Raw genomic sequence first — 15,498 nt, 5'->3', positions numbered from 1 at the left:
GGAGGTGTAATATCGCCCATGTTGTTCAAGAATAAGAAAATAAGCTAGACAGCTACGTTTTTCGATGAGCGTTTACCTGCAGTAAATATCTAGTAGTGGTGCGGATATGGCGGATTCGAAGATTACGCACTAAGCTAAGTTGGAGAGAAAGTTTACACTAGCACTAGCGTTGGGGACAAATCTCATCTTGGGGACAAATCTCAAAACCTTGGGGACAAATCTCAGCAGCCTACCGCAATTGGTTATGACCGACGGTAAGGTCAATAACAGAGCGGAGTAACATTGCCCGACCGGACAGACGGATTACCTCAGCTCGGTAACAGCACTAAGCCCCAAACAGCCATCTCACTCCACCTCTCGGAAGCAACCAACAACCGCTAGTACCCGAATTGTGTGTGCAAACAGCAAATCATTCCCCCCCGCAATCTTGTTAGCAAGCTCCGCTTCCGCACAACGGGGAAATGATGGAGCTACACGTCATTCGAAAAAAAAAACTGGGGCGACAAGAAGGGGCACGAGGGGCGTCCGAGTTCGCTCAAACTGAGCAGAAAGTTTGTTCATGTTTTGGAGCGGGGTAAGTAGGTGTACATGGTCGTGAGAGGGAGCCGGGTGTGTGTGTGGGGTATTGGGGGGAGGGGGGGGGGAGGTGGAGGTATAAAAGAGGCGTGGGTGGGTTGGAAAGTGTGTACCTTAGTTTTACCCATGGAAACTGTAGTACGAGAGTTTGTTAGTTTGTTGGAATTGGAATTGAATTGAGAACATATAATGGCTTCGAAAGAATACAAGTTCCCGGCTTTTGATGAGGCGCCAAAGGTTGAGGGTATGGTAAGTTTGCTTCTTTTTTTTTGACATGGTATACATTTTTTTTCTAAGGGAGGGGCGGATGCGGGTTATTTGGAAAGATATGAGAACTGACATGGGTATATTCAAAAGCCCCAAGGCAATCTCTGGGGTTTCTTCGACGAAGACGGCAAGAAAGATGAAGTAGGAAGTACGTCCTCCCTTCTCCCACCCATACACGTCAAACTAAACTACCCCCAAAGCAATCAACCTCCTCACCCCCTCGGTCGTCAAACGCGCCGCTTCAGAAGAAATTCGTACAGGCACCTCGATCCAACTCGACTGGGAACTACACAATGTGCAATTCCCCGGTTTCAACCGCAAACCCTTTTCGCAAAAACAAATCGACTTCGGCACCTTCTCTTCGCTCTGTGCAAACGACGACGAACTGCACATCAACACGCAGGCAGGTTCGCAATGGGATTCTCTAAAGCACTTTGCGCATCAGGCAACGGGTACGTATTACAATGGGCTCACGCATGCGGAGGCGGCCAAGAGCGATACGAATGGCACGCATAAGTGGTGTGAGCGCGGGGGCATAGTGGGCAGGGGTGTGCTGTGTGATTGGTTGAGGTGGTATGAGGAGACCAAGGGGAAAGGAGCGCCGAGTGCGGTGTCGAGGCATGCAATTCCGGTCGAGGAGGTGCAGGAGACGCTTAAGTGGCAGGGGACCGAGGTTAGACAAGGGGATGTGTTGGTGGTGAGGACGGGGTATGTAAGGTGGCATAAGTACGTTTTTTTTCCTTTCTCTTTTTCCTTTTACCCCCGGAGGTCTTGAAGGGGGGAGAAAGCGCGGATGGTTGGATGAGGAGCTAATGGGATGTAGTAATGCAACAGAAGCAGAGCGCAAATCAGGCACCCAGGACAACAACGTTGCCATTGGCCTGGAATCCTCGGAGCGCACCGTCCGCTGGCTTTACGACTGCCACTTGGCGGCCATTGCTGCCGACAATGTCGCTCTTGAGGCGTGGCCCCCGAAATTCCAAGACGGATGGTGTTTGCATGAGTGGTTACTTGTGCATTGGGGTACGGCCATTGGCGAAATGTGGGATTTGGAGAAACTGAGTGACAAGTGTAAGGAGGAAGGGAGGTATAGTTTCTTTTTGACAAGCGCGCCGTTGCATGTTAGGGGTGGGATTGGGAGTCCGCCGGGGGCTATTGCGATTTTCTAGGTGAAATGCATTGGGTGCAATGGCGGTTAGAATGGTGGATGTATAAAGTATGGGTTTGAGTTAATATCCTGTTTGAAATTGGTTCGATGCGGCTTTGAGCACGGCACGACGCGAATGGGGTATGCATGTGGTGATTGTATATTAAACATTTTGTTATTTGACTGCCGTTTTCATCCATGCCAGTTTTTCTTTTTTGCTTTGCTGATGTCATAATGACCCTAATTAAGTATGTGGGCATGAAAAGTAATTTAGTCAATTCTGTTTGGTGTAATATAGGAAATGAACAAGAGTCCTATGAATATTCGACATTAGGGATATCGCGATACTCGGGGTTTTCAGTTTCTAGAGCTCTTTGCTTGTTGTGATGGTGGCAGGGGGTCTGGGCTAATAAGGCAGTTATGGATAAGGTTTTTCCAATTTGGTATTTATTGCCGTTTGACGTAGATACAAGAAGGGAATAATATTAACGACTAGTTTATGTGGACATGGGAAATTGTGAATCTAGAGTATTGAGACAATTCACCATCGGAGGTTCCCTTTCTCTCTCGTTATCCCAGCCTCGTCTCGTACTTCCTGATTGATAGAAAGACTAGGCTCACGAACGTTTCAATCATGTCTTCTGCTTGGGCCAACCAGCGGCTCTGCACTATTTTGGTAATTATTCACACGTACCATTCTATTCTTAGTAGCCGTTAGAACGTTCGCAGTGATACTGGCTTGCACAGTAGTATTAACTATTTGTACAGTTATATGCCCCCTCTCTATACCATTATATCAGGCTAGCCGCGGCTATGCCTAGAACTGGAATTCTCCGATAAGGCGTTCATGCTACTGGGACATTACTCATACGTGAGGAAGGATGCCGGCCTTCGTTTACTCAGCGGGCGGCATGCACGAGCCACCTACTATAGTACCGTTTTGTCACCAAAGCCCGGCTGTTTCTATCTTACGCCAGGCATAGCCTACTCAGCCAAACACTGTCGGGAACATTTACTACTAATGACGCTGCGAAATGGCCTTCATGTAGGATGAGCTGAGATGTTGCAGTTGATGATATTTACTCTGTTCGGGCATTTCTACGTATATACCTGATATTCCGCACCTAACGGTGCGACAGCCAGATATCCCTACTGATACCTATTCGACTTGATCACAACACAAAACCAAACAAACACCGCAACTACGCGCAGTACCGTCAAACCGCCACATTGCTAGTTTTTCTTGAATACTAGGGAATGGCTATTATGGATTCTTTCCTCTCATCCAAAGTCCCACCGCCCCGTCCAGCCAAAAACTACATAATTTCTTTTCCAGAAGATGATCTCCCCGAAGAAGCAAGCAAAGCCCCCGATGACGTACAGGACTGGTATTCTCATTTCTTCGAAACCTTGTTCTGTCTCCCTCACAAGGACGGCAAGGGCATACTTATCCTGGAAGCCCCCGAAGACATTGAGCCAGACTCGCGAGCAAGGCCGGGTTGGGCGCGCAAGCGCTTGAGAGGAGCGTATGAACTTCCTGGAGAGGGACATCCCAGGATCGTCCGGTACGTTGTTTTTTTCTTCAGAGAATCATTATGTTTTTCATCTCACCAAAATAGATATCTTAGGCCGCTGGAAAGCGACATTGGCGTTGTTGTCGAGAGGCTCGAGCCTGGACCTATTGAGTGGCACTCGCTTCCAGCACTGACTGTACCTCTCCTGCAAGACCTGTCAGAAAATGGCCGCTTGATGCTGAGCCTGTACTATCGGTGGGCATTGCAGGTGCTCTCAGCGTTGCAATTCGCCCACTCGCGATCCGTGTTCATCCGAAACTTTTGCACGGAGCTCGTGTGGCTAAGGTCGGATTTCTCGCTCGCAATCACGGGGTTCCTTGCCGCATCAGCACCGCAGATTGAAGAGGAAAACAAACAGGATGGCATTGCTAGCGCAAGGGAACGCCTGCAGGATTCTGCGTATCCGAACCCGATGACGCTGGAAGAGTTTGATCGTAGGGTTAGGGAGGAGGGGTATGCGCCATGGCCGTTTAGCGATGGCGAGTGGATTATAGATGGTAGCGTGAGCGATGCTATTTACGAAGGAGACGAGGAGCATGGGAGCGTGAAAGAAGACTTGTTAGTACCGCTGATCTGTTTGGCAAGTGCAGCTCTAACTAGGCGTGAATTCTAGGTACTATTGGGCTATATTTGTCAAATACCTCGTCAACAACGTCTTTGCAGATGCGTCCGCGTTGCAAGACGGGATTCCCGACGAAATTGAAGATGTAAGCCTAGGCACCATTATCGCGAATGCTGAGAATGGTCGGTACAAGGATGCCGCTGAGGTTATGAAAGACGTCAAAGCTGCGGCTGCGAAGATGGGAATCAAGATTGTGGGTGGTGACGAGGTCGATATTGATGGTAAGTGGGAAAATGTCTTTGAGATTTGTGAGAGGCAGTTGCGTTTCCGCGAGGAGGAATAGACCGTCACTCGAAGTTATAACGCTATACACATGTAAAGTACCGGAAGTGGTGCGAAGAAAAGTTCATGTGTTATTCTCCACCGGTCCATATCCTTTCTGCTTGTTCAACATCATTTACCACGTCTTTACGCCACATCAATACAATATACGTAGTTCGACCAAAGACCAGTGCAATCTCCATCCAAAGCTAGGTTTAGTGGGTAGAGATGGTCTGACGAAATGCCTGCCGCAGCCGCCATGTCGTAACAATAAACATCAGTTTTCTGCAACCCCCACTTGTTGTAGTTGGAAATTCTACCCGCCTACGTTGAGCCTAGTAGTGATGGGCGCATATTGTTCGGAGTCAACAACTTCAGCATGTAATTAGTATTATATATTCCCATGTTGACCTATTTAAGAACAGGCAGCAATTCTATAATTCAACAACACTCACAGCTTGATTCTATAGTAAGAGATGGAGGCGTAGCCGGTTACATTATTGAAACAAATGAAATATCCACAAAACGAAAGACTATATACTAGGTCCTGTCTATGACCCGATTATATGTATGTACCCCTGTTTTTCCCTTCTCCAGCATAAAAGCGAACTAACCCGCTAAATCTGAGCAATCATTATCAGTCACAGCACGACCAAACAGTCCTCCGACATCTGGTACAATCTGTTTGTCAGAAGAACGACAGCACATAGGCTGTTTCCCTTGGCGGTATTCTTTGCCTTCTTCTTCTTCTTCTTCTTCTTCTTCTTTTTCGTGTTCGTGGCCTTCCCCGCGTTCATGACCTTCTTCGCCTTCTTCGCCTTCTTCCTCTTCTTTGTCCTTTCTGTGTTTGCGGCGTTCTTTGCTATGTTTGTGTCCGTGTCGTCTTTTGCCTTCTTCTTGATCCTTTTTGTTCATATATTTACAAGCGTTCTTAAAATCCTCCATCGAACCAACGTTCCCAGCTGGGATGGTATCAGTAAGCATAGGGTTTGAAATTATAGCGATGAGGAAGAATAAAGCTATTAACAACAAGAGAAGTTACGTACGGTATATACAGGCTACAACAACACCATCATCGTTCGTTTCGCAGCACCGCGGATAATCAGCGCCAGGGCAGACATTAGTATTGCGTTTAGAAGTTTCGCCGCGTCTGGGTACGATGGTGGCGGTGGTGGTCAGGCCTAGAAAGGCAACAGTGGTAAAGAGAGCGAACCGCATCGTTCTTGTTGTTTTTATAATAGTGATGGTGGTAATGGTTATAGTTATCGTTGTGGCTATTACGTTAGGTAAGCAATCTGTTTGAGGAAGAAGAGGTGTATATATATCTTTTTTGGAACCACATAGTATGTAATATAGGATCATCTACTGTCTTGATACTGAACACTCAGCACTGAACACGTAGCACTGAACATTGAACACTTAGCACTCAACACTTTTTATGAGCTAGGACATTTTAGTGATTCATCATCCTGTGGCCTTGGAATGAGATCAAAAAGAAAGCTCTTAGGCTCCTATTAGATATCCATAGGGCTATTAGAGGTTAGACATAGCTAACTATACATACAACCCTGTGTAGGGTCATCATCACAATGCTAATCACTTGTACCTTTTTGGTTGTAGTAGCCTTAGATCTAGATCATGTGACACTGACTGTTACATGCATATATCTATCCAGCTCCAGATACTAACATGCAGTATGCTGTACCTCTTTGGGGGGTGTTCTCACACTTACAGGTTTTTCTCCTTCATTAAAAGAAATACTACACCGCTTCGATAAAAAGCAAATACTGCAGATCTTATTCTTTCATTTCCGGGGAGCGGATAGCTATGTTGTATCTACATAAAACAAATCATGTTGAGAAGGACACCTTTCGGAATAGGCAATAGGCATCAAGAAAAGCCGCATATATATATGGGCTTACAATATAGTGAAGATAAATTTTCTATCCACACCAAACCAACATCTAACTATTCACAGACATACTATATTGCTCAAACATGAGACTTCACATCGTTAATATAGTTCTGATGATCTCTATGGTCTACGCTGTACCAGCTATTACGCATGAAAGCACCCAACATGGTGTTCAACTTGCACCTCGGGAGTGTGTTGGGGTGAGAACAAACGACATACCTGTTGACTAAAACGAAAAGTTTCTAATCGAGAATTTAAATAGCCTCGTGAAGTATGCTCTGATGAAAAAGGGTGCTGTCAGGGAAGTTGTGTAAAGATTATGCCCCAGATTCCATTTGGTACTGTAAGTTGTTCCAATAGGAAGATATATTGTTAACAAGAAATCTGATTTTTAAAGTGCTTGAGTTAGAGGTAGATGAGAGTTAGGTTACAATAGAATTACAGAAGCCCGAGCACGTTCCGTGGGAAGTTTGCTTTCGCCTGGAGCTCTTTTACGGTTTGAACTGTCATGATAGATATTTCTGGGATATGTGTATAATAAAATGTGGTTAATTCTATGAATAACCTTAAATTAACCTCTTTGGTGATTTTATAACGACGTTTTCGAGAAACGCTACCACGATCTGGTACTGGCATAGAATCAAAAGTGAGTATATACACATGTATTGCTAATACTAGTACTTGGTGCAAAATGGAAAATGTGGCGCTTATCGATAAGCTCACCCACGAGGTGGCTTGCCATGAAGCCTTTTCCTTTTCTTCCCTGCATGGCAGTGACGCAATAACTTGTCCAATTGAACTATAGGCATACATCTTATCATCAGTTTCTGGTTGATGCAAAATCTGAGGCGACTGACTGTCTCACTTCCGAGGCAGTTCCTATTCCGCGCACCAACACGTCCTGCCCCGCAACGCTTTTGTCGCTGCACTCTCGCCATGGACTTGTCAACGGATGCCACCGAACGCGTTCGTATGTCTCTCACATGAGTTTGAATGGGTCTTGCTGACAGGGAACGTAGAAGGGTTCTGTGCATCATGACACACATGCTACCCCACCACAGTTCATCCAAAAGGAGCATTGGCGCTACCAGAGCATGCGCAAAGTCGACTTAGAGAATGACCCAGACATCTTTGACCTCAGCAAACGTAGCGAGTTCAGCGAAGATTGGAAAGACATTTGGCGTCCTGCCGGCATCATTCCAGCAGCTCAGATTGAAGTTGCTTGTATGGCTTACGCTGGCGGTAAACCATTATCAGCACCAGTAGAAGACGCGCAAATCTTCGAACATCGTGATTTCCCCGGTCTCCAAGTCATCTCAAGACTGCTTCCTCCTGAGACGCAGGTTTTGTTCACATCATGCTTGATGCACAGGGATCTGGCGGACCCTGGACACAAGATCAACCTCCAAGCCGATTTCGAGATCCCATATCCCCCTAAGCCCACGTCCGAGCCCTCGCGATTTGACAGCAACTTTTTTCTTCGCGATCGGGCAGCTGAGGCTGACTGTCTTATACCAAAGTCACCCGACAAGCAAAAGCCATTAAACAACGAGCAGTTTCTTTACTCAAAACTCCGATGGCTCACACTCGGCGAACAGTACGACTGGCCGACTCGCAGCTACGCCAAACATGCTACTCCATTTCCTGAAGACTTATCAAGGCTAGTCACTGGTCTTTTTCCTCATATCCGGCCCGAGTCTGGCGTAGTGTTAATGTACTCGGCCAAGGATTTCATGCCCGTACATCGCGATGTAAGCGAGCAATGCCAACGTGCACTCGCGAGCTTCAGTGTGGGTTGCGACGGCATATTTATCATGGCAAAGGGCGAGGATAATGGACAAGGAGAAAATTCTCCGAGGAGCGTCGCTATTCGCGTCCATAGCGGCGACGTCGTGCACTTGACAGGCGATGCACGGTGGGCTTGGCATGCAATGGCTCGCTGTATACCAAGCACATGTCCGCCTCATCTTGCCAGTTGGCCAGTCGGCACTCCTGGAGCAACTTCAGCGGAAGAGAAAGCTTACAAGAAATGGAAGGGTTACATGAGCACCAAGCGCATCAATGTCAGTTGTCGTCAGGTGTGGGATTAGGGAAATGAATGGTAGAGCAATCTTCACAGCAATCTTCTACTTCAAAAAATGCCGTTGGTGTACTATGGATTCAGCCCGCCACTATTCTCTCCGAAACTCACTAAACTGTGTTTCAGCATAATGTGCCCAGCCAGTGCAAAGGTCTAGGCGTCTCCAATGGCCTCCAACTCTCAACGTCCCTACTGTCGAATCTTACCGCCAATGACTGGTAGATAGGTCTAACATGCGCTTGACGAGTCAGATAGTTTGACACAGGGACCTGTCTTTTGAACTTTACACGCGCCGTTATCACCCCCAGTGTGTGGTTCGGTGCCGGACCAGTTTTTGCATTTCGCGCTAGCCACGAACCCCCATCTAGACCCTAGTGACGTTTTTACCCACCGAATGGCAGCAGGTGGATCAGCGACCACCCTAACAGCCACATAATGCAACCCTAGTCCCTTATTCTCTTGAGTCTTGTTTATCGGTCAACGCCTCGACCCGCTGTGAACCCTTGTTTCTGCTCCCGTGTTGGGATGCGTGGGTTCCTGTCGCTTTGCATGGCGCTATATCAAAGCACCCTGGCCTTTTGGAATTATGGATGGGTGTGCGAATCCATGAAGATTGCTGGTTTAAAGCTAATGTTTCCCACACTAACCTGTCCTTTTCGTTCCTCTTGTCACTGCGACAATTTTCCCTGGACTGAAAGTTGTTCAGTTTGCTTCTGATTCACTCGTGTGTCGTAGTGTTTTGTTCTAATCTTTTTTTTGTTTTTCAAAAGCATCAAGCGTTATGGGACTTTTGAACCTGCCCCAATTCCGCTACCATGGACCGTGGGCTCAAATGTTGATTGCTGGCCTGGGAGTTGGCTCTTCCGCTGGCATTTACGTTGCTCTGAATCTACTGGGTGCTGGGGGTGGAAGGCCCGATTCGGCCCAGGTTGTCCAGGTTGTCAACGCGACACTGTGTGCAGGTAAAAGAAGGCTGGAGCTTTGTGTCTCAGGCCGTTGATAACAGAGATAGTATGGTTCTTCTCCTCTTCCTTCGGGGGCTCCATCTTGAATAAACTCGGGCCTGGCCTTACCATGTGCATCGGTGTTCAAACATACGCTGTCTACGTCGGGTCGCTGTGGTACTACGATGAGACGGGCAAGACTGGCTATCCTTATGCTGCTGGTCCCATTATTGGAATTGGCGCGGGAATGGTCTTCATCACTGCTGGATATGTTGCTACTGGATATCCCGAGGAGAGCGAGAAAGGATCCTACGCAACTATTTTGATGAACATGCAGGCTCTTGGCTCTGTCATCAGCGGTATCATTCCTGTGATCATCAACCGAGACTCTGAGACTGTCGCGGGAGTCCCTCGGTCGGTATACATTTCATTCATAACTATCATGGTTGTCGGTGGTTTGCTCTGCTTGTTCTTGCTTCGACCTCACAGGCTCACGAGAGACGACGGGTCAGTTGTAGCCGTCGATCGCCCAAGAGGGGCTTGGGATGAGCTGAAGGCAAACTTGCTCGCGTTCACAGACCCAATCTTGGTTTTAATGCTCCCCGCCTTTCTTCCGTCCGAGGGTTTTCTCGTGTACAGCGGGTCAGTGAATGGTGAGTATTTACTACCAAACCATTTGGTATACTGCTTACATACTTCTAGCGTTCAACAACAATCTTCGCACACGATCCCTGCTGTCATTTATTGCTGTTGTCCTGCAAATCCCCGCAGGATGGGCTTTACAATGGGTTCTAGACTATCCAGGCTGGGGCCGACGTAAACGAGGACTAGTTGGGCTGACTGGTGTTTGTGTGCCTCTTGTCATTGCGTGGGTATGGGAAATGGTACGTCATCCACTCTACATTTGAATACAACCTATTAACACCAGCCAGATCCGCACTCGCAATTACGACCGTAACCACCCTCCAAGTCACCCCACCGATTGGGAAGATGCGAACTTTGGTTGGGTATTCGTCCTCTTCATGCTCAACTGGGTCTTTTCCCAGCTCTGGCACAACATAGTATATTACTGGATCGGCGCATTGACCAACTCACCGCAGAAACTCACACACTATGTGGGCATTTTCCGTGGCGTACTTGGCGCCGGTGAAGCGATCTGCTTTGGTCTCGACAGCATCAAAATTCCATTTATTGCCGAGGCAGGAGGCATATTGCTTTTCTATGTCATGGGCATTGCCAGCTTCTATTATCTGGGCTTCTACCACATGACAGACACGAATTACGACAAGACTGAGGAGGGTGCTGTGATTCCGAATCACATTCTAGAAAGAGATGGGCTTGCGCCTGCGCAGGAGATACGCGAGCGAACAAAGGACCCACTGCGTAGTGGTGACAAAGTTTGATAGCTCCGCACACTTGAGCTATAATGACGCATTTTTTCCTTCTTCTGACAATACACTATTGCCAGATATTGAGTATTATGATTACTCAAAGATCCTTTTCCACACCTTTCATGCCAACCTGATAGGCGACGTTCTTTGCCACACAGCTGCATCCTACTCTACACAGCCTCCTTCGCAAGTCTACGTTTCCACTCTTTAACCCAGCCAATCAACCTTGACGCACCAACTTCACACCTCTGCATAAACAATATAGCACCACGCCAATGCCACGCGTTCCTTCGACCCAGTCAGATCCACCACCGATCCTCCGCACGCTACCATTCGCCTCCGCATAGATAACAAGGGGACCAGCACGCCGTTTCCCCATTTCCACAACCCGCAGCACTCATGAATCGTCGGTGCATCTGAAGTTGCATATCTATGCAGGCCTAATCCCCGTCTATAGATGCACCTAGGTAGGTATACTCGACGCATGGCCTCTAGCACCCGCAGTCCGCTCGCTCCCAGCCCACCCGCCGTCGCCCTATCAATTCCCCGAAAAAAAGGCAAAGAACCCCATGTCCATGCTCCCTCATTTCTTTTTTCCCTTCCGACAACGACAACCCTCGCAAACAGGCTGGAGCTGCGAAGGGGAAACAAGGGCATCCACATCAACGCCACGCACCCATGTGCCCTACTACCCTAGTTTGCCCCACCGCACCGCACCGCACCGCGCCTCGCCTCGCCTACACCCCCACGGCCCGTCCCCCGCTTCAATCGCGCTACGTACTTATCCAAACGCGCTGTGCGCACCTTGCGTATCGCAGGCGAGTACGGGGGGTTTGGCGGCGATCGCAACACGGAAAAGGGTTGCGTGGTGCGAGAAGGAGTACGAGAGTGATGCTTGGATGACGTAGACATGCGTACACCTATGAGACTACCGGCATTGAAGGATGCAGATGCGGAGTCTATGTATGGCTGGGAAGTTGTTGCGTCTGCATCGGAAGTATTGACGTTTGCGTTTGCGCTTGGGGGCCTTGCGTAGGGGGGCGAATGCGCTGGGTGTTCGTATATGGTGGAGATCAACGGTTTTGGAGGCGTTGGTGGATAGAATGGATAAGTGGGGAGGAAGGGAAGTTATGCTCTGCTTGTCAGGCTGAAAGTGGTGGAGTGTGCGTTTTGGAGTAGGGGTATATGTATGGTATTTTGTTTTGGAGAAGAGGATGGGAAATTAGAGAGCAGGATCCACATTGATGGTGATATTTAACGGTTTTTTTGGAGATGATGATGTGCAAGGATATGGGACTTTGAATTGCGCAATATCAAGGGGTGAGTAGCGTCCCCAGTAGTCACCCTTGACAACTGATACTCTAAAACACTGTATAGGTAGTAGGCGGGCCTATAGCACTAAGAAAAATAGGATGATAGGGGTACTAAAATCTGCAGCCCCTTCAGAAACTACGACAACTTCCTATCTGCGCAGGGAAACCCAAACGACAAGGCCCTCGAGTAGGCCGCCCGGGCCTTTCCTACTCCAATACTCCAAGTTCAATACTTCTAGATGTCTAGAAACTCAAACTTGACAAGTATCGTACACGCCGTTTCATGTCCAGCCAGGTCAAACATACGCACAAAAACCCAATCCGACACAACGTACATCAGTCTCACAGCCGCAACGGCAAAAAGCGGATTCTTGGAGAAACTGTCATCACTCTTGATCAACATGCGCAAGAAGATCATCTCGTTATCCTCGTACTCCCATTCAAGTACTTCCTTCCACAGGGGCTCAGTGGCAGGTGGGTTGTCTTTGTGCATAAACCCAGTAAGCTTATGGGGTTTGTAGACGGCGGTCTTGCGCTTTGGAGGCATGTTGTTCAGGTCGTTGGGGTGGACAAGTGTGCATGTTAGATAAGGCTTGATCTCGTTGGGGTCGCGTGTTTTGGGCAGAGGAATGTCCGTCGCACCCGCGACGTGTAGTCGGAGCTGCTTCCGCCTTCCAGTGCCAAGGTTTCCAGAGCCACCCGCGCGTAGGGCCGCAGGCTTGAGGACGTATCCGCTGGAGCCAGTGAAGAGCGCTTCGTTAATCTGCGAGCTCGCGCCAAAGGTTTGCCAGTTAAGCGCGCATATCTGTGCGCCGATACTCCAAAAAGGGACGGGGGCTAGGTTCTTGGAGGAGATTCTAGTGCCCTTGGGGTAGACACGCATCAAATGGTGGGCGTTATGGCGAGCAATCTTTGCGCTGTTGGCTGGGAGATGACTCTTGAGACCAGATTCAGAGACATTGATGAGCTGGTGGTGTGGTGCATTTTCAAGATCGGCTTCGAACCATGAGTTGTTAACAGGCTTGACAGACTGCGCGTACACCCCCAGGTTTGCAAGCTCAGGAATGATAGTTCCAGTCGGGGCGGTCTTTTTTTGTTCCACATACGCCTGATGAGCTTGCTTTTGATCTTCATCATCGGAACTGGAAGAGCTGCTGCTGCTGGTCTCCTGTTCATCGGGTAAGTGATACTCAACAATGACTGCCACCTTGTTTCCCAACTCAGCAAGGGTAACATGCTCATGCTTTGCGGGATCATTTTGTTCGCGTGTGCCTTTGTCGCGCACCTCTTGACTGAGGAGCCGGTGGCCAAGAACCTCTTGGAAGATTTGTACCAGGCGAAGCTGGCCGTGCGCGCCACAGTGATTTTCCAAGGAGATAAGGATGGGCGCAGCATCCATCTCATTTGCAGCTTCCCTGTCAACAACATCTCGAATTGTTTCACACACCTCACGGAAGGGTATGTGAGAGACGAGTGTGTAGCCATGAGTGACTTTGGGTTCGTCGGCATTATCATCGTTGTCCCAAGCATCAATCTCAACGCAACGCGATCCAGTGTGAAGGGCAATCTCATACGCCTGGGCATGCGACTCGCCATAGAGCTGGTGAGCCATCAGGTACGTGTTGTGCGACGAACTGATGAAGTACTCGGGAAGTGGATGGTTTCTGTCGAGGAGTTCCCGGGGAATGTTGACATGGTTCCTGCTAAGCATCTCTCGTAATGCTGAAACCCATTCTGTTTCTGAGCCGGACTCCGGCTTGTGCAAGATGTTGTTCTCGATAATATGGTGTTGTAGTCCTTTGCTCACCCGGAGCTGGTCTTTGGGGATGTGCGATTCTCGTGAGGCATGGCCCCCACCAGCCACAGTCCCCGCATCAATGGCCTCGCCCTTATCTTCGTCGTCGACGCTTCTCTTGGAAAAAGGATTGAGCTTTGCGATGCCAGAGACTAGTTCCGCCATGATGTGCTATGTACTGTACTATGGGGATAGGTAAGGGTCGGTTGGGTGTACAGCCACAGAGACGATGAGGGGGTGGATGAGAGGTGTGGCTGGTTCAGCCGGCGAGGTACAATAAGTATAGCCTTGGCCGGTTCGCACGGACAGCGTGAACTCACAACACTCTCACGTCCGCGAACAAATACCGACACTAGGAATCCTGCGCAGGGACGGTGGAAGTAGTCAGGTTACAACCATGGTTTCCTCTGGAGTCTTGGTTAAACGCGCCAACCACTCGAGACGTCGCGCTAGAGCATGCGCTGCTTAGTGCTTGGACTAAGCTAACCTGCATGATGTCAGGTGCGAGCCCTGCTTCCTACACTCCAGACACAATATCGTGGATTACATTGACCGTTTGGCGAACTATATTCACGAGACATAGTAAGCTACATGAAACCCCCTGGAAATACTGCGGGATTATCGTTAAATCGCTCGCGCCTTCAGGTATTACGGTACTGGTAACGCCGTGTGTTGCGGCTCGTGCATGCACAGCCACGATTCTAGCCTTAAGGCATGTCAACCGGACTATCAGCCCAGAAAACCGCCAGCGAACAGTACCCACAAGCCGGCGTTTGTCGTCTCTCGTTCATGGCTATCGCAACGACAACCGATAGGATAGACACTCACGGCTAAACCTAGGCTCTGTCTCCGACGTCATTGCGGTCGGCCTCGCAGACAGCCTCGGGTAAACCGACTCGGAGCAGCTGAAACCCTTTCCACAAAAACAGTGCACACACTTAAGTGCAGCCTTCTGAAAAATCAGCCTCCCCATAGCTGTGCGGGTGTCGATCATTTCGTCAATCCACCGCCGTCACCGCCTTTCGCCGTTGCAGACAACCTACTTAGTTCTCATGGTCAGATTGGTACCGTAAAACAGTCACGCCCCTTGACATGAGTCTCAGCCAATCGGCGCCCATGCACTAGCTAACGCACTATACCAACAACTCGACGCTGAGCTGAACGTCCAGCTTCTAGCCTCGACCTCGAATCCTCAACTACCGAGTTTCCTACAGTTTGGATACACTAGAGGGTAGGGTCTTGGCACCATCAACCGCACCATCAGCGAGCTGGTGAATTTGAGACAAGATCAGCTCAGTACATTGTTTGGAGATTAAAACATTAGCAGCATAGAAAAGACAGGACCAAACCACTATGTGTAGAGCAGTATACGACACCATACGTCCGATTCTATATTTCCAAGAAAACAGGGGTATAATTTCCTAAGTTCACCATCTTCAAACCCACACTCTAACGTATCTGTATAGCGAGTGGCTCAGTATAGCGAGTGGCTCACGGTGCCAAGACCACACCAAAATCACGACTATTACATGACTATTACAACACAACAATGATAGTAAAGAGAAATCGTAATAAGCTATTCTACTCAAAATCATCTTCTACATCTTTCTTAC

General features: G+C 48.7%; 7 protein-coding genes across 7 annotated transcripts; 5 read left to right on the top strand and 2 right to left on the bottom strand.

The window, feature by feature from the left end:
* Positions 1-765: 765 nt before the first annotated feature.
* Positions 766-2,012, top strand: COCCADRAFT_111425 (uncharacterized protein; the record flags this gene model as incomplete). Its single annotated transcript, XM_007719971.1, has 4 exons — positions 766-825; positions 934-991; positions 1,044-1,569; positions 1,667-2,012. 4 exons carry the CDS (start codon positions 766-768, stop codon positions 2,010-2,012), a joined length of 990 nt encoding a protein of 329 aa, XP_007718161.1.
* Positions 2,013-2,819: 807 nt separating this feature from the next.
* On the top strand, positions 2,820-3,044 carry COCCADRAFT_111428 (uncharacterized protein; the record flags this gene model as incomplete). The annotated part of the gene is made up of 1 exon (XM_007719970.1): positions 2,820-3,044. A coding segment is annotated over one exon (225 nt), but the record flags the coding sequence as incomplete, so codon positions are not given.
* A 212-nt stretch (positions 3,045-3,256) lies between these two features.
* On the top strand, positions 3,257-4,469 carry COCCADRAFT_111426 (uncharacterized protein; the record flags this gene model as incomplete). The annotated part of the gene is made up of 3 exons (XM_007719969.1): positions 3,257-3,555; positions 3,610-4,122; positions 4,178-4,469. 3 exons carry the CDS (start codon positions 3,257-3,259, stop codon positions 4,467-4,469), a joined length of 1,104 nt encoding a protein of 367 aa, XP_007718159.1.
* Positions 4,470-5,056: 587 nt separating this feature from the next.
* On the bottom strand, positions 5,057-5,665 carry COCCADRAFT_30999 (uncharacterized protein; the record flags this gene model as incomplete). Its single annotated transcript, XM_007719968.1, has 2 exons — positions 5,057-5,409; positions 5,494-5,665. 2 exons carry the CDS (start codon positions 5,663-5,665, stop codon positions 5,057-5,059), a joined length of 525 nt encoding a protein of 174 aa, XP_007718158.1.
* Positions 5,666-7,298: 1,633 nt separating this feature from the next.
* COCCADRAFT_111432 (uncharacterized protein) lies at positions 7,299-8,452 on the top strand (the record flags this gene model as incomplete). Its single annotated transcript, XM_007719967.1, has 2 exons — positions 7,299-7,328; positions 7,382-8,452. 2 exons carry the CDS (start codon positions 7,299-7,301, stop codon positions 8,450-8,452), a joined length of 1,101 nt encoding a protein of 366 aa, XP_007718157.1.
* Positions 8,453-9,223: 771 nt separating this feature from the next.
* COCCADRAFT_9887 (uncharacterized protein) lies at positions 9,224-10,789 on the top strand (the record flags this gene model as incomplete). Its single annotated transcript, XM_007719966.1, has 4 exons — positions 9,224-9,404; positions 9,455-10,039; positions 10,089-10,270; positions 10,319-10,789. 4 exons carry the CDS (start codon positions 9,224-9,226, stop codon positions 10,787-10,789), a joined length of 1,419 nt encoding a protein of 472 aa, XP_007718156.1.
* Positions 10,790-12,325: 1,536 nt separating this feature from the next.
* On the bottom strand, positions 12,326-14,050 carry COCCADRAFT_9886 (uncharacterized protein; the record flags this gene model as incomplete). The annotated part of the gene is made up of 1 exon (XM_007719965.1): positions 12,326-14,050. The coding sequence occupies one exon, from the start codon at positions 14,048-14,050 to the stop codon at positions 12,326-12,328; it is 1,725 nt and encodes a 574-aa protein (XP_007718155.1).
* Between the last annotated feature and the right edge of the window lie 1,448 nt (positions 14,051-15,498).

Source organism: Bipolaris zeicola, assembly GCF_000523435.1.
Source record: "Bipolaris zeicola 26-R-13 unplaced genomic scaffold scaffold_375, whole genome shotgun sequence".
Lineage (NCBI taxonomy): Eukaryota > Fungi > Ascomycota > Dothideomycetes > Pleosporales > Pleosporaceae > Bipolaris > Bipolaris zeicola.
The sequence above is the reverse complement of the archived record's forward strand: the minus strand, read 5'-3'. Positions and strand labels throughout refer to the sequence as shown.